Below are 17,895 nucleotides of genomic sequence, written 5' to 3' on the forward strand. Positions count from 1 at the left end.
GCATCATTCTTAGTATCTGCCATATACTTAGTCTTCATGACAAATCTGTGAAGTTGATACCATGATTATTTCCATAAAGAAAAGGAGGTACTAACAGATAAAGAAATTTGCCAAAAAGTCACTTAACCCCCAAAATATGTAGCCAGGATTAAAACCAGGGAATCCTGGAAGCCTTGCCTAAGCCCTGAGCCGTCTACAAGTCTGCCTTTCCCATCCTTTCTTCTGGGTCTTGTGAGTTGTTTAAGAAATCCACTTGGATACAGAAGCAGTGTCCCACCTTTTTTTTTTTTTAGACAGGGTTTTGCAGTGTGGACCAGGCTGGCCTTGACCTCACTTCCTGCCTCAGCAGTGCTAGGATTACAAGTGTATGCCATCATGCCTGGCCATTTCCTGCCTTAATTCATCTGAATTTTTCATTTCTTCCCTGTCTGTGCAGGAGAAGGAAATTCAGTTTTATCTTTCTATCAATGACAATGCTTTATAGCTTCCCCTTACCAATTACGTTGTATTTTCTTGTTATCCAAAGTGCCTTTTGTGCATACTTTTGGTGCCACTCAGTATGGTGCTGTGAATCACCTACCCTGCGCTGTAACATTGAGGTTTGAGTTGTTTGCTGAATTTTTCATTGTAAGTCATGCTGCAGAGAACATTTTCATGCATAAATATTTGTCCATGTCGTATTATTTCCTTAGGATTTAATCTTAGAAATAAAATGTTGAAGGCTTACTATCCACATTTTCCACTAATATTACGGGGGAAGGAAAAAAAAAAAGAAAACCACTGTACAGGGAGAGGAAAGCAGGGCTGTGGTGTGTAGAGTCATCAGTTTTCCTGCGAGTTTGCTGCAAGATTCCTGTCATGAGTCAGCTGTGGTCTGTAGGCAGTCGGGAACCTTGGAAGAGCCTGTGGTTTCCGTGGGCCTGTTACTGTGGGCAGACATCAGTGGCTCCTCTTGCATCTATAGGAACAGCCCTGGCAGGCCCTAACTGAGTTCCAGAGAGGGGCTGCCCCAGGAACCGAGCTATCATGGAGCTTTGCAGATTAATCTCCTGAATAATTCTAGCTCCAGTATCCAGGAAATCTCATCGCTAGTCTTTAATAAAATAATAAGTATAATTGAATTTAATGAAATCCAGGGGAATAAGAGGATGTGGGCTTGACAGAAAGCCATCCTCCCCCTTCCCTCGCCCATTAGACCATGACCCTGGAGCTGGCACACAGATCATGAAACTTCAAGCAGATGCCCTTACACAGACGATAAGAACCCAACAAGGAAGTCAGGCCATAAAATGTAATGGCCTGTCAAATCACAATGAGGACAGAAGTGCAGCAGGCCAGAGCCCTGCTCCCACATCCAACCCTCCTCCTCTCACCATCCTGCAGCCAACACAGCCAGGGACATCCTGAAGCCCAGACCAGCAGGTGGGGCTCAGGTGCAGGGTCCACATCACCTCGGTTCCCCAGAACCAGGTGGGTGTCAGGGAGAGAGGCACTTTTTCAGTCTGGGCCTGTCCACATGCTTCATCATAAATGGTGTTTGCATAAGTTTATTGCTGGGTCTCATGTTCAAGGAGCAGAGGGAATGGGAGCTAGACCTGAAAAGTTTAATAATATCAGGAGAGCTCTAGGGTATATAACGGAAATGTTAGAACCACATCCTTAGATACCGAAGATTTCTGAAGACATTTCCAGACCCAGTAAAGAGCTGAGGACATGCACAAATGGGGAAAAGGAGGGTATATACACAAGGACCAGCTTGGCTGCCAGCCCCACAAAGTGGAAATGCTTAGTTAAATTAGCAGTTGCATATTTGATGTGAGCCATGAAGTTTGCCTGTGAAACATTTAGTCCATTTAAGTCGAGGGGCTGGGGATTTAGCTCAGCGGCATAAGCACCTGCCTTGCAAGCAGGCGGTCGTGAGTTCGATCCCCGGTACCGATAAAAAAGAAAAGAAAAGAAAAAGTTTGTTAAGTCTTGCATATTAACTTTCCATGACTATGTTAAAATACCTTGTCCTAAAAAATAGGAAATGTTTATTTTGATTGGGGCCTGTGGCAAGGCGGTTCATCATGTTGGAGTGCAGGGTGGACAGGCTGCTCACCTGATGGAGGCCAGAAAGTAAAGAGCAGGACTAGAAGGGGCTATATCCCATTGCCCCTCAGGGCACCTCCCCAGTGACCTGACTTTCTCCTACTGGGCTCCAGCTTTTAAAGGTTTCACTATCTCCCGAATCACCGTGGGCTGGAACTCATCATTAACACTTGGGCCTTGGGGGATGCTCCATAGCACCATGTGTGTGGAGGTGTAAACCTAAACTGTACCAAAAAAGTGCATGGAGCTCCAGTCATCAGTGTCAGCTAAACAGCTGACTGAACAGAAACCCTGCCCGGCCAAACTAACATCTCAGCCAAGGGGATAGACCTGGCACAAGTAAGCAGGTTGCTCCAGCTATTTTGCATACAATTAAAATCAAACAGTCTTTGAAGAGAGAATGATGGGGTGAGGTTCCTTTGAGCTAGGTGGTCAGGGAGCATCTCTGAGGAAAGGAAATTGAAGGGAAACTTGAGAGATGTGAAGAGTGAACCATGCATAGACTAGGATGATCAGATTCCAGGAGGGGCAAGAGTGTGCTCAAGGGTCCTGGGGTAGAAACAAGCTTGTTGGGACAGGGGAAAAGAAGGAGCAGCCAGGACTGCAGGATGAACAGGAGTGAAGGGCTCTGAGCTGGGGTGAGAGGGCAGGCAGGGACGCGATGATGAGTTTGGATTTTAGTCTACCTGGGATGGGAAGCCCGTGGAAAAGTTTAAGCAGGGAGATTTGATGTGATGTATGTTTTGAAAAGATACCCTGACTTCTCTTAAATACCAGGAGATGCTAACATAACATCCCAAAGCAAAAGTTAAGTGCCATACAAGTATTTCAGGCTCATCAGTGGGGCCAGAGTGTGCTGGGAACACTCTTAAGTGTGGCCAGAAGCCAGGTTGTTCATGAAGGTTTATCTGGGGTGGGTGCTGTGCAAGGAGAGGCCTTTCCCATGAAGGAAGGGCCACAGAGAGGGCATGAGCACCTGCATGTGCGCTAAAGCACCTGAAGATCTCCGGCCTGTGCCCCTGCCCGCCCCTCAGGTCCATGGCAGGCATCACTGCTGATCACCATGGACCATAGTCCCTCCGCCGCCATGCAGTGAGCTAATTTACAGTCTCCAAGCGCCTCTCATGGAAGCCAGCAGGTGGTCTGTGGAGCCTATTTGCCCACCCCCAAGAGGCAGTGGCATCAAAGGGCAGGAGGTTGATAAAAATGTAGGGGTGGAACTCCCTACCAGTGGAAGCTGAATTTCCTCATTTTCAGGGGTCCTGCCCCAGGGACAAGACATTTTGAAAAGAAACAGTGATTTCCACCAGTGGTGATGACTGGCTTTTTGTCTTCCCTCCCCTGACCCCCACTCTGGTACAGTATCCGCCTTGACCATAAGCCAGCAGCATCCCTCACGTAATGTTTAGGGGAGAAGATTTCTGGGGGTTATCTTCCTGCTTCTCCTATCTCCTGTGGTGACCACTGAGCATCTTGACGCAGAGCCCCCAGGCCTGCCTGGTAGTCCCTGCTGTGCGCTGCCAAACTGAGCCAGGCTGTGTGAGCAGCGACACTTGGAGGATGTTATGGATATCACTCACTTCCTTCCCTCTACTCTTGGGTGATGAGCAACAGGAAGGCCTCTGAGCTCCCCATGCAGGCTGAGAGGTGCTCAGCCTGGGGCAGGAGAACGGGCTGTTCGCCTTAGGCAGAGTACAGGGAACTGTCAGCCTGGAGAGGTTGGTGGGGGACTGTAGGGTTTGTAGAATGTTTTCTTCCTGACTGTACGTCTCAAAGAATGCTTTGTTTCTCTCTTTTATTTTAGTTAAAATCAGTTTTTAAAATATTTCTGTATTTCACGTTATGTCAGTAGAACCTGGCAGAACAAACCCATGTGCCCTGCCCTGCAGATGGCCACGTCAGGCTCTCTGAGCCTAGACACATGTAGGACAGTCCTCCCTGACTTCTGCCTTGCTCTCCCAGGAAAGGGATCCGCTTGGGTCCTCTCACATGTCCTACTCTCTTAATCTGTGTTCTGTGATTCCTCAGAAGTTACTTAGAAAGTCGGGGTACAGATGGATCAGTAGGGGAGAGAGAGGAAAGAAACTTTCATTGGTTCCAAGCATGGGCACCCCAAGGCTGGGGTCCCTGCCTGTCTCCCCCTCTCGCCCCTCCCCTCCCCTCTCCCGCTCCCTCTCCACCTCTCCCTTCCCCTCCTCTCTCTCTCTCTCTCTCTCTCTCTTTCTCTCTCTCTCACATGCACGCCCTGCAGCTTAGGTGGCAGCCACTACAAATGATGCACTGTGTTCCCGCCCTGAGGCTGGGTTCCGTGAAATGGAAATAGTGAACATTGTATGCTTCAGGTATATCCTGCTTCATGGGCCTTTGTGGTTGCTCTCGGGAATCTGCTTGTAATATGAGTATAAAATTGTTTCTGTGGGGAAGCAACCAACTTGCCATAATAACCCTTTTGTAACCTGATAGTTTAGAAAATGATAAATGTGTTATGATGATACTGCGTGTTCATTCCTGGAAAACACTGTTCTTACATTCATAAATGATGACCTTGGTCCCCTCTGCAGGTTGTAGGGAGGGGATTCTGACTGGGCTCCAGTCAGGAGATGCCAGGCAGCCCAGGGGGTGAGGAGCTGAGCTATTGCAGAGGAGCCTTTGGAGCAGTCTCGGGGCAGCAGGCCCTGGACTGGCAGTGGAGTCCTGTCCCTGAACAGGGCCTGGGATCCCTCATTTCTCTACCGAGGCTTTACTCTAGCCCAGTTTCTTACTGCCTTGCCCCATACATCATTTCATCTGCCTCCTGGGAGTTTTCCCAACCCCTGGTAACCCTCACTATTCTCTTCTAGTTGTTTGATTGGCGATGTTCTTCTCCTCACTGGCCAATAAGCATTTGTCACTGTGTGTTAAGTGGTAATCCCTTTTGCTTCGTGTGGAAGGACAAGGTAGAAAATCTGAAAGTGCTGCCTTTTAGAAGTTACATTGTGGTGCTTAGAACCCACTGTGATTAATGTTAACGTGTGCACCACATGTATCAAGGGCACGTGGTCTACCAGTGCCAGCTCCCCAGAGTGAGGGGCAGAGATGGGACAGGCAGTGCTCTTCCTTAGACTCTGCTTTTTTTGTTTCATTTTTGTTTGTTTATTCGCAGTACTGAGGGGTTGAACTCAGGGCCTCCACACTGAACTTTTAAAAAAATGTTTTTTTGAGACAGGATTTTGCCAAATTGTTAGGCAGGATTTGAACTTACAATGTTTCTGCTTCAGTCTCTCAGAGTGCTGGGATTATAGGCATGGGCCACCATGCCAAGCTTTCATGTTCATCTCTTAAAATTATCGTGTGCACACTAAATTCTGAACCAAAAACCATAGCTGTCTCTGGAAGAGAGGCTGGAGAACCGATAGGCTGAAACCTCTTTTCTGGATTGTGCCCCTCCAGGAGTAGGGAGCTCTTCTGCACCTGTAGGAGTGCATATGCTTGGCACCCTCGTGTCCACTGGACCGTAGGGAGTCTTTGAGTTCAGGATTTGCAGTGTCTCTCTGCCATGGAGCTATTTGGTGCAGGTGAGGGCTGTAGCCAGTCCCTAGGCTGCATTACATTGGGTTCGGTGTCCTCAACTGAGTCCTGTCCCCAGTGCTCTGTCCAGGAGAGGAATGTGACAGCTCTGCCTGGCATCTGGTTTTCTATCATTAGTAAGTGGGGTAGCCACTCTGGGGTGCCTGATCCCTGGGAGGAGTGAGGCAAGAGTGGGCTAGAAAAATCAGGTCCAGACCAGAGTGGAATAGAAGGAATGAAACAGGTTCATGTCTCTTTACCACCTGGGGCAGAGATCTGCAGGGATCCCTCCACGGGCTCAGTGGGGGTGGAAAGCCTTTTTCATGGCTCAGGCGCCTCCCAGGAGGACATAGGAGAGCTCCCAACATGTGAGCCCGGGACCTTCTGTGTCTTAACGATCAGAATTGCGGTGCTCTCACCTCCCGCACAGTAGTGCTCCCCCAACAGGGCTCAGCCACCTCTTGGCACCCACTGAGACTGATTTACACAGGGTCCTCCCACTCCCGTGCTGCCAGCTCCCCTTGAGAGAAGCCTTGAGCCACTCAGGACCCTGTAATCTCCCACCCCCCACCGTACCCCCAGCATCAGAAGCCAGAAAGCACTTTTTTTGGAAATGGGTAAGTTTACTAGCGTCCTGGCGTCATCTGCACAAAGAGCCTGTTTTCCTTTTAATGTATCAGGTTTTATCTTTATGACATCTGATTGTATTCATGTGGTTTTAAGGAAAGAGCAAAGGAATGGAATCCGCAAATCCAGTCTCTGTGGTGTGTCATCACAGGCTCTGTCCTGTGGGGACAGTCAGAGCTTTAATCTCTCCCCATCCTTGTGATTCTGTAGATTCTTACTCCCAACCCCAGGCTGGAGAAGGCAGTGAGGGTAAATCATGTGTCACCAGCAGGCTCACCCGTCGGCATCATAGCCCCTGCTGGGTTGCTTGGCTTCCCAGCTTCACTCTGGGACCTTGGCTGCACGTGTCGTCTTGAGCAGTCCCTACCCCCATGGTGCCCTACTTCCCTCCTCTGTAAAATGGGGACCTTGTCTGTTCCTGTCTCGGACGGCTGATGTGAAGATGCGAAGCACTAGATTGGTTCACAGCACACCAGCAGTGTACACGCTGCACCCAGGGTTCATGCAGGGTCTTCAGTTGTCTCTTAGGTAACCCTCACCATAGCCTAGCCCATGGATAAGGCAGGAGAGTTCTCTTCTGTGAGCTGGCATCTGTCTGCTTTTCTCCCAGGTACCCAGTGTCCATGCAGGGGACAGCACGGTCCTAGACAGGCAGCTCAGGGGCCACCCAGAGCCTCCGTGCTATGGGAATGGTTTCTCTTGTTCCCCTCGCAGGGTGTGGACACTGTAAGAAGATGAAGCCAGAGTTCGAGAGTGCAGCAGAAGTCCTCCACGGAGAAGCGGAGGTAAGCTGGCCTTCCCAACACCTTGTCGTGTCCTTGGGAGAGTTGCTACGCGTAGAACACTCCAGCAGCCTTTCCTGCAAGCCCCGAAGCTGCTCTCCAGTCCTAGAGGACTGTAGTCCTTCTGTGTCCCCCAGTAGATGCTTTGGGCTCCGACAGGGGCCCCTGCCGGGGTGGGGGTGGCTAGGAAGCCTGTGCTGCTGGGTTCCTGTGCCTATAACGTCTACCTGCACCCTCTTTGCTCTGGGGCCCTAATTTTTGGGAGCAGACCCCAGTTGGCCCACTGTGGTTGATAGGACAGACTCCAGAGCCCCGCCTCAGCCTACGAATGAGGAGTGTGGGACGTGGCAGCAATCGGTCCTGCCTTGGGATGTGTGCGGCAGTTAACCTCCAGCAGGCCCAGGAAGGTGGGGCAGTGCATGGGTTCCTCTTTCCACCAGCACCACGTCTGAGGCTATAATGCATGGTTGGCCTTTCCCCCATCCCAGAGCTCTGGTGTCCTTGCAGCTGTCGATGCCACTGTCAACAAGGCCCTGGCAGAAAGATTCCACATCTCAGAGTTTCCAACACTGAAGTATTTTAAGAATGGAGAGAAATATGCGGTGCCCACGCTGAGAACAAAGAAGAAGTTTATTGAGTGGATGCAGAAGTAAGTTTTATGGATTTGATAACTGTGGTGACTGGTTGTTGGCCTCTGGATACAACCTTGAGGAGACGAAGTGAGCTTTAAGGCCCAAAGGATCCGGGACAAACCTGACCTCCTTAGTTAGGGCCACCCCTTTTGCACTGACCCTGTGTCTTAAGACAGCAGGTGACCAGTAACTCTCCTGGGTGTGTGTCTCCTTTCCTCTGGCTCAGCCTCCCTAACCCTGAGTGTCATCATCTGCATCTTACCTCCTGTCTGAGTGAAGGAAACACAGTTCTTCATATCCCAAGCTGGGCTCATTTGACCCCAGATTTGCTGGTGACTGCCTGGGCCTCCTCTGATGTCCACAGTACCAGCTGCTGTGATTTGGAGTTGAGGGTAAAGATTTCAGAGATCTCCCTTCACATACATGCAAACATCATCATAACAAAGTAGCATGGATTGATTGGCCTAATGACAGCCATTTATTTTCTTGTGGTTCCAAAGGCCAGAAGTTAGAGATCCAGAGCTGCCTGGGGATTTCACTATGGCCTCTTCTTGGCTTGTAGATGGACATATTCTATCTGCATCTTCCCATGTTCTTTCCTGTCTGTACATTTGTGTCCTCAGAAAGACATTAGCTGTATTAGATTATGACCTTCCCTAATGACCTTATCCTGACCTCATTGTCCCTTTAAAGACTCTGTCTTGAAAGAAAATTACCTGCAAAGGTCCAGGGAATTAAAGTTTCAACATTTTTAGAAGGAATTTTGGAGGGGCACCATTCACTCATATAGTCTGCCTGTCGAGCAAATCCTGAGAAACTCTGACCCAAAGACCCTACTCACCCAACGAGTTAGAACATGAAATAACCAGCATTTCCCCAGGATGGGGTTAACAGATGCCCTAACAAAGGACAGCAGCCGGCAGCCACACTTGGGGAGCAGAAGTTGTCATCAGGGCATAGCTAAGTAACCTTGTTCCTGCCTGCCACACCCAGCCACTGTCAGGCTCGGATGCTCACTTATAACTTAAGTACTTGAGCATGGCTCTTTGTTTCAGCAAGGAAGGCAGGGTGGGAATAAAAGTGACCGCATTCCAACCTTCAGAGAGGTTCCTGGTATGTGGAGTGATGGTGCTCAAGTGTGAGATAGACTTTACAGCCACAAAGCAACACAAGAGCTGTGTAAAATAATAGTGCCTCGACAGAGGTGATTTGCTAGGTACTTGGATATACAAAATTTTACCTGGTGGGAGGAACATATTTAAGGTGCAGATTCTGGGACACCTGTCCCTGAATCTTTGATTCAGGAAATGTGCACGACTTCTCTGCCATGGTATTTGGGGAGCAGCAGCATATGGAATGGGAGCCAGATTAGCAGAGAGAAGTGAGGCCTTCACAAAGCAAGAGGTGAGTGTGCTGGGGAGCTCCTCGTCTCGGCTCCTCCCACTTTATCCTGCTCCTCCACTGGAGGAGAATCCCACATAGCCAGGGCTTTGATTTGGCAACCAGAAGGAATCATTTGCCTCCAAAAAAGGTGAAGCACTCACCACTGCTCTTGGGACTTCTGGTGTCTGAAGCAGGTGACATCTTCGGCCCTGCCATTCCAGCCTTGCTCTGGGAAGCACTGAGTCCATTGGGTGATCGGGTCTGGTCCTCGTGATGCTGGACAAGGGAATTGAGAGCCAGGGGAATCAGAGTGGTGATCATTATCAATCAGCATCCGAATCCTGGATGCTAAGCATGGGGCCTTGTTCTTCCCATCCCACGTGTAAAATCCTGAGAAGCCTGCTGCTGAGAGCTTTGGCTTTGGGGTCCAAGAGACGTGCACTCTGGTCATGACCCCAAGCCATGAACCTGACCTCCTGGAGCCCCAGCTTCCTATCTGTAAAATGGAGACGATACTTTTTCCATAGACTTGTGGAATTAAATTAGACTGTTGTGAAAAGTTCTTAGCACCAGATGTCATACAGAAATGCTCTAAGAAAGGAAGTGAGTTTATTACTGATTGTAGCTGCTGTGGGCTCAGGGCTTTAACTCACTACACAGGGGATGATACCATGCACACCTTGTTGAGTGCTTTTATTCCCAGTGCTGGCGATCAAAGCCAGAACCTGGAGCATGCTAGACAAGGGCTCTGCTGCTGAGCTGTACCTCCAGCCCCACTTTCCCACCTTGGGCCTTGATCCATGGATCCTACTGAGACAACAGTTTTTATTTCTGCTTCATTGATGAAGAAACTTAGGGTCAGAACGATTAAGGGCCTACCCAGGAACAGAGAGTAGTTCTTTCAGGCACTTGGAAGGGAGCCTTCAAGAGGAATGTGAGGAGCAGATGGCTCTGAGGCTTCTCATGCAAAAGCAGGGAGAGCAGATGGTGCCAGCTGAGGTGCATGATGGTTGCCGGTGGGTGCACAGGTGGCTGAGTTGTGGGTACCCAAGACATGTGCCAGAGGCAGCCTGGGGAGGCAGCATGCAGGTTAAGGGCAGAGCAGATAAATCAGGTTGGTGGTGCCAGCTGTGGAGTCAGGGGACCTGGAGGACAAAGAAAAGGAGGACAACAGGAAGGCTCAAAGGGGCCAGGCATGGTCACCAGTGCAGGGGTCATGACCAGTAGGGAAAGGTAGGGGAAGGAAGACTGCTTGGAAGGGGAAAGAGGAGGACTATGTTCCAATTCTTAGGTTTGAGGTAGCAGTGGATCTCTAGTGGAAATACCTGAAAAAATCCTGGACACAGGTTCCTGGAGGAGAGTCAGGGCTCTGGCATGGCCAAGGCGTTGCACAGGCATAGGATCTTTGAGAACTACAGAGGCTCTGAATAGAACAGGCAGAGAAGAGGGCTGCAGGATAGGAAGGGGTGAGGGTACCACGGGCACTGAGTGTTGGACGCCACACTCAGGTGGGCAGCAGGTTGACTGTGCAGGGCCATGGTGAGCGTGCAGGGGGCAGGGAAGTTTGTGCAGTCCATTCCACCCAGACACTTGTCAGAGAAGGAAGGGAAGAGACCTTAGATTGTAGAAAGGGAGCGAGGGCAGAAAAAGCTTTAAAAAAGAGCCCAGAAGCTCTGTCATAGTCAGTTTTCTGTTACTGTAACTAATGTCCAAGATAATTAGCTTATAAGGAAAAAAGATTTATTTCAGCGTACAGTTTTGGAGGTTTCAGCCCATGGTTGGTTGGCTGTGACTTAAAACCTCCCGGTAGATCCTGCCTCTGAAATATTCTACCACTTCCCAATAGAGCCGCTCTGGAAATAAACCCTTAACATGTGGGCCTTTGGGGACACTCCAAGTCCATCTGTAGTCAGCTGCACCCCAAGTGAGGCAGATGCAGGGAACATGGAGAGGCAGAGACGGGGAGATGGTTGTAGACATTCACTCAGCACCTGCCATTTATTAGACCTTCTGGAGTCTCAGTAAATGTCAGTAGTTTGGCTCAGTATGTGCCTTGTGCGCGCTGTCTCTGCTCTTTGTCTGGATCTAGACGTAGAGCTAGTGACATCATTTAACAGAAAGGAAAAGGCCAGAGGGATTTGGTAATTCACCCACGGTCACACAGCTGGCAGGTGATGTGGATCTCAGCTTGGCCTTCCTCACCCTAACAAAAGTTTAGGAGCCAAAGATAACGGGAGGTCATTTAGGATCCCCGGAGAGGCAGGAAGAGGGGCTGGGGAGTGAAGTGGAGGCAGTCGGTGCCCTTGGCCTGGGGATGGTGGCCCACACCCAGAGGGATGCCTGCCAGTCCCCTACCCTTCACAAAGTGGCTCCCTAGGGGGCTTCTCAGAGGGAGGCCTGTTTGCAGAGGGGGCAGATACACTGGTGTTTAAACTGAGGTTTTTCAGTGGGGTTTCAAGAAGGCTACAGAGGTCCCTTTGTGTGTGTTCCTAGTAGGCAGGGTGTGGCGGTGGGCATACCTGTGTGTCATAATCTCTCCTCATGCCTGTTCCCCATCCCCTGGCTTGCTCAGCCCTGAGTCTCCCCCACCTCCGGAGCCCACATGGGAAGAACAGCAGACGAGTGTGTTGCATCTGACGGGGGATAACTTCCGGGACACCCTGAAGAAGAAGAAGCACACCTTGGTGATGTTCTATGCCCCTTGTAAGTAGCTGCTGCTCGTGATGGGGGAGGTGAGAGGGTTGCTCCCCAAACCAGAAGACCTCCACACTCACCCCAGGGGCCAAGGCAACCACTTGTCAACTCCACAGTTAACTCAACTGGAAGCCAGGCTGCCCATTTCCTTTCAGGCTGGGAGGACCTTAAAAGTCCAGAGCATCCTCCTGTTAGCCCCACCAGCTCACCCCATCTTGGAGAAGACTTGTCAGCCCTAAACCCCTTTGCTCCTGTCGGTGGCAGGGACCAGTCTCCTCACATCCTCGGGCTCTTCCATGCCACCTGTCCCATGCCTCCACGTTCCTCCCCAGCGTCCTCCAGACACTGGCTTCACCTTCAGGATAGTGGAACTCCCTCCTCTCACCTTCCAAGATGGTGCTCTGAGCCATCTTGGTTAAAGCTGCGGAACAAGCACATCTGCTCCCACGTTCCTGTGTGATTCTCCTTTTAATCAAAGCTTAAGCTGAGAAAGTGACACATTTGCTAAGGCTGGTCTTTGTGACCTCAGCTTTTCGTCTATGCCCATTCTGAAGTTGTTAATTGACACTGGAAAGGAAAGGTTCTTAGAAATTCCCACTGTTCGGTTGCCCTTCTTCCTCTCCCCCAGGTTACCGCTCAGCTTAATGGAGTGAGGATAATAAAAGCTACCATCTACAGAGAAGCCAGGCAGCTCAGTCTAGTCATAAACCCACTCAGTTGTAGCCAACTCTCCTGCGTGTTCCCCTCCGGCTCTCACTGCTCAGCTGTCAGTAATTCATAGTGTCTTCTTACTCTGGTCGGGAGGGGCCACGGCCTGGTTCAGGGCCTCAGACTCCGTTCCCCAGCTGAACAGTGCATCCGGGCAGCCTCCGCATTCCTTGGTTTTGTGAGACTTAGTTCCTTAAAGATTGTGCACTGCCTGCATCAGTCCTTCATGTCCCCAGAAGCCTGAGTGGATTTTACAGAAGTCAGCATCTTCCTTTAGGGTAGAGGGACTTGAGGACTGAAGTCTAGGAGATGTGTGACTTGACCAAGGCCTTGGGGCAAGTTGGTGCCTGCAGTTCCTTCAGCCTGCGTGGCTCTCTGTCATAGTCACGAGATGATGCAGGAAACGTTTTCTCAGAGAGCAACACTGGCTACGGGAGTAAGGGTCCTCAGTTAGCCACTGTGTGGATCTCACAAAGTCCAGGGAAAATTGTTCCTCTAAAAATGCCCTCTCATGACCAGGCCTTCCCTCTGTGTCTCTGGCTCAGCTATGACTGAGGATCTCTGTGTAGGCCCTACAGGCTGCTGAAGCAGGCAGGTTCCCAGTGTACCAGGGAGTCTGAATAGACCCCCACCCTGCCGGGCTTCTAAGACTGTCCTCTCTCTGCCTCCCTCTCTCCCTCCTTCTCTCCCTCCCTTTGATCCTCACATGAAAGCTCTACCCTGGGCAGTGTCGGGGCCTAGGATACCAGGAAAGGAGCTGTGTCACTGCCAGGCCTCAAAGGCTTCCACTTTGTTCCCACACAACTAATGCAGTCCATTCGGGGTGGTATCGCTCTGTGACTCAGCTTCCAACAAAGGGCTTTGCCCTTACAGTTTATCTGTCTCTCTTATTGTACTGTTCTGTAGAATATGGTAGGGACATACTCATAACGCAAACCCTTCAGAAAGATGAACAGTAAAGTCAGATACTAGTAAAGGTGTCAAAAAGCAAACCTTGCCTCCCACCCCTCATCACTTCACCCCAACATCTGTGCCCCCTCATGTCTGCTCCCTGCATCCTGCTGCCTGGGTTCTGCTCAGGTCGTCCTGCTGCCTGTCATTGCCCTCCGTGCTGTGGCCCAGCCCAGGGGACACCTTTCCTAGGCCAAGTCCCCAGGTCCCCAGTTCTCCACCCTAGCCCAGCCTTTGCTTTTCTCTCCCTATTCTGCAAGGCTTGCTTGGTTTACTTCTTCAAAGGTGGGGTCTCTTTTTTAAAAGCCCAAATGTTTAAAAAACAAAAGCTCCACTCTGACTCCGTGGAAACATCCCCCACCTGCCCTCCACTCACTCATCTGCCGTGCACTTTCTTTCATATAATACGAAAATGATGGGAGAGGAATTTGCTTGAGTCCAACAGTTATGTTTATTTTTCAATAGGAAAAAAGGCTAAAAAGGAAAAATTAACAGGGAAGCCAGACTGTGAAGAAGAGGGTAGGTTGTTTTCAGCCTGCCTAATGCCGTTAGTGGACCTGGGCTGTTCACAGAGGGGCCCTAGCTGCCCACAGGATAAGTCTGTGATGTATGTTGTTGATCAGGAGATCATGCTCTGTTTTGTTTGTTGTTGTTGTTCAGGCCAGCCTTGAGCTCACTTTATAGGCCAGGCTGGTCTCGAACTTGCAATGATCCTCTTGCCTCAGCCTTCTGAGTGCTGGGCTTACAGGCATGCAGCACCACGCCCAGCCAAGAAATCATGCCCTTTAAATATTTCCAAAATTATATAACATCTCTCCTCTGTAGGATGATGTTTTATGAATTTAAACTTCTTTCCCCTCTGTTAAGTCAAATTAATTGCTATTTTAGGCAATTAAAAAATCATCCATATAGGCTATACTCAGTAGGTACTCTGTTTCATTTAGTTCGGATATAACCCACAAGCCGCCTGGGTCTCTTCTCCTCCTGTCAGATGTTGGGGAATCCCTCTAAGCCCCCTCCCTGTCACTCCCACTCTGTTTGAGCCAGCTGGCCAGGCAGTCTGGGAATCCCGTCCATCTGAGGAACCAGTTCATGTGCTGAATTCAGATTAAATTTCTAGTTTAGCCTTAATTTGGTTTTATAAAAATGCTTTGAAATGCCAGTCATTGTTACCTTATTCTACAAAAGAGAAAGCAGAATTGTAAAGCTGTATCCCTTCCCCACTGCACTGTCTGCTCCCCCAGGTGAGGACCTGCAGGCTGTGGGTGAGGAAGTCCAGCCCTGCTCATCACGCATGCGCCTCTCCCACCTGTTTTCTGATCAGGATTAATGACCACAGTCAGGGTCAAAAGCACTCTGCCCTCCTGCCAGTTGTGTTTCCCCGGGTCCTGGGGAGTGTTTGAGAAAGGAAGTGTGTTTGTTCTGATCTGTTCACACTGGGGGAAAGGGCAGAGAAGCCTACGGTACCCTGTGACAAGAGGAGAAAGCAGCCCACAGCCTCTGCCCCACGCTGTGGCTGGTGGCCAGGCATGATGGGCACACATCTGCAGAGCATCACGGGCGCTCATCCACTGACAGCCTTTTCACTGGAGCAGGACGCATCTGGGGATTCGAGGACTGCTGGTGTCAAGTCATGAACTGGAAAGATTTGCCACTGTGCCTGGGACAAGAGGGCAATGTAACAGGCTCTGGTCCCGCAGGTAGCCTCTGTGGGAGGAGCCTGCAGGGCAAGGCCACTGTGACCCGCCTCTTAGCCTGGGTGGCAGACAGGAGGTCCTGGGCAGGAGGGCACCGGTGTTTGTGGTAGACTCCTGCAAACCCCCCCGGCCCACAGATGAGGTGTAGAGGCCATGTACATGGCCAACCTAACATGTGTACCCTGACATTAGAGTGAGCAGGCTGTGGAACTGCTCAGACGATACCTCTGGAGGGTCTAGGAAATAGCCCCGGCTCTGTACTCTGAACACACGTGACGTTCTGTCGCCTCTCACCCAGGGTGCCCACACTGTAAGAAGGTCATCCCACACTTTACTGCGACTGCTGATGTCTTCAAAGATGACCGAAAGGTAAGGATACCCCCGTGTCCTGTGGGCCCACCTGCAACTTTTCCCTGCTATTGATACCTACACATCCTCCCTACCAGTTAGATCTCTGTCCCTAAACAGGTCCAGTTCTGCCAAGGCCAGTGCGCAGGGCACGCCTTGGGAACCAGGACAGTCTTTCTCTTCATAACAAGACAGAGCAGGCTGGATTGTTGCTGCAAAACCAGCCAAAAGGCTACGGTGAAGGTTACAGCCCTTCCCTGAGTGGGGTGTAGCAAAGGGGTCATGTATTTATTTTTTTAGTGCTCAAATATTTTTATACTAGGATTATAGTCATGTTTCACTTCCATAATTAAAAACACAAACACCTGACAGAAGTCCAATAGAGGAGGCCGAAGTAAAAGAGAGCCCGCCTGAGTAAAAGGTGCCAGCTGGTAAAACAAAATTAACAAGCTGAAGGTGTAGACTGGATTAGGGTACAAGCCCCAGGTACAACCCCAGCAGCTCCAGCCCCTGGGGCAGCAGGGCTGCCACTGGGAAAGGGATGTATATGGCTTCTGGGCAAGGTTTATGGTGCTCAGGGAAGTCCTGTTCACTCCCAGTCCTTGTGTTCCCTTCAAGGGCCATGGCTTCATTGTTTGATTAACAAATCAACTGATAATTGATTGATTTTAGTGTCAGAATAGAACCAAGGGCCTTAGCCAGTCATGGTGGCATGTACCTGTAATCTAAGCACTTGGGAGGCTGAGGCAGGAGGATCACTGTGAGTTTGAGGCCAGCCTGGGCTATGCACTGTAATGAGTTCAAAGCCTGAACTACATAGTGAGACACTGCCTCAAAAACAAACAAATAAAACGAACCCAAGGCCTTGTGCAAGCCAGGTAAGCACTCTGTCACTGTACTCACCCACCCACTCGTCCTCCAGTCCTCAAGTTCCCTCCTTGTCCCACCAGTTGGGCGCTGGTAGACATAATTAGGAATCCATTCCAGCTTTGGGACTCTGTCATGAGAACCTCTCAGTAAAAGACCCCAGACCCACAGGGTTGCATGGGACCCATTCTCACATACCCAGACCCGGAGTCACATATGCTGCCCAGGTGGAATCCCCAGACCAGGCCAGCCAGGCTGGAAAGAGGCAGGGCCAGGCTCAAACTAAGCAGGGGGACTGCGGCTGTGGACAGGACAAGCCGGCAGCCCAGGTGGGCAGGGCCCCGTGTGAAGCAGCTTTAGATCACAGTCCAAGGTGGGGGCAGACGCCGTGCTGGGACCACTTTGGTGAGTTGATGAAAGCTGGAAGGAAAGAAATGGCTTCTCCCTGCCTGCCGTAATGTGTGCTTAGTTGACATGAGCGTGGCAGGACGGGGCTTTCTGTACCCCATCTCTGTCACCACCCCTCCTGCTTGCGCCACCAGGACCTGTGCACGCCACAGGGTGGCTTCTCCTGCTCTGGGAGCTCTGGGGATAGCTGTCTGGACTGGACTGGAGTAGCTGCCACTCCTGCCAGCACCATGACCCCTCACCCAGAGCACTCACTGGGTGCTCTGGGCAGACAGGAAACTGTCCGAGCTTGGTGGTCGCCTGCCCCCAGGCTGCTCATGTCTCCTTGGGCCCCAGGAGATCTGGGCAGAGATCCTAAGGTATCTGGGATGCATGGAGCCTGGACCTGCTTCTCCTGGCCTTGCTGGGGAATGTCAGCCTTGCAAGGGGCAGGGGACAGGGTGGCCAGGGAACCCTGGAGAGCAGCCCACATGGATACAGCTCTTCTCTGCACTAGACTGCTGCTGGGGCTGTCAGAAGCCCAGTCCTATGGCCTGACACATGTCAACACAGGTGTGGCCAGGCTTGCCAAGGCCACAGTGGCAGCCAAGAGCCATTTTTCCTCTCCATCACCCCTGCACCCACCGCCCTCTTCCTCTTGCTGATACATCTTTCCTTATCTTTTAAGTAAGATAAGGTGATACATCTTTCCTTATCTTTTAATTAAGTAAGGGTTGTTGGCCTTTTTCTTGGTTTGTTCCCTCTGTCCCTCTTCTGAGCTTTCTTTATTCCAAGCCAAGGATCATTGTCACCTGTTTTTAGGAACCCACTTTTCAAGGTACCCATCAGGGGAGCTGGCCCACCTGAGGTTCCTAGAGGTTCAGCCGCAACAGTAGCATTCAGGACCAGCTTCTGGGCTGGGGCCTAGTCGCTGGTTCCCATTCTGTGCTTCAGACATCATTCAGGATTATAAGGTGACATCCTACAACTGTCAGATCTGAGGCTTCAGGAAAAGATCCGATGCTTCTGGAAATTGATGATTTCTAAGAACTGGCTATTGTGCTAGCAGAGGCTGGTATTTAAGGACCACTGACTGGCTTACCCTCTCCTTTTACTTATGAGGGATCAAGCCTCAAAGAGGAACTATGACCCTTACCCAGGGAAGCCTAGCAGGTCACTGAC

At 50.6% G+C, this 17,895-nt stretch overlaps 1 protein-coding gene across 1 annotated transcript in view; it reads left to right on the forward strand.

Annotated features, from left to right (window-relative positions):
• The window catches only part of Pdia5 (protein disulfide isomerase family A member 5), an 88,500-nt gene that overhangs the window by 66,564 nt on the left and 4,041 nt on the right, over positions 1-17,895 (forward strand). Inside the window, exons 12-15 of the mRNA XM_063225089.1 lie at positions 6,979-7,049; positions 7,535-7,695; positions 11,634-11,764; positions 15,410-15,480. Of these exons, the coding sequence (XP_063081159.1) occupies positions 6,979-7,049; positions 7,535-7,695; positions 11,634-11,764; positions 15,410-15,480 (434 nt within the window). The remainder of the gene's footprint in view (positions 1-6,978; positions 7,050-7,534; positions 7,696-11,633; positions 11,765-15,409; positions 15,481-17,895) is intronic.

This window comes from Cavia porcellus, unplaced genomic scaffold, assembly GCF_034190915.1.
Source record: "Cavia porcellus strain 051 isolate PalLab524CR breed Dunkin Hartley unplaced genomic scaffold, mCavPor4.1 scaffold_15, whole genome shotgun sequence".
Taxonomy (NCBI): domain Eukaryota; kingdom Metazoa; phylum Chordata; class Mammalia; order Rodentia; family Caviidae; genus Cavia; species Cavia porcellus.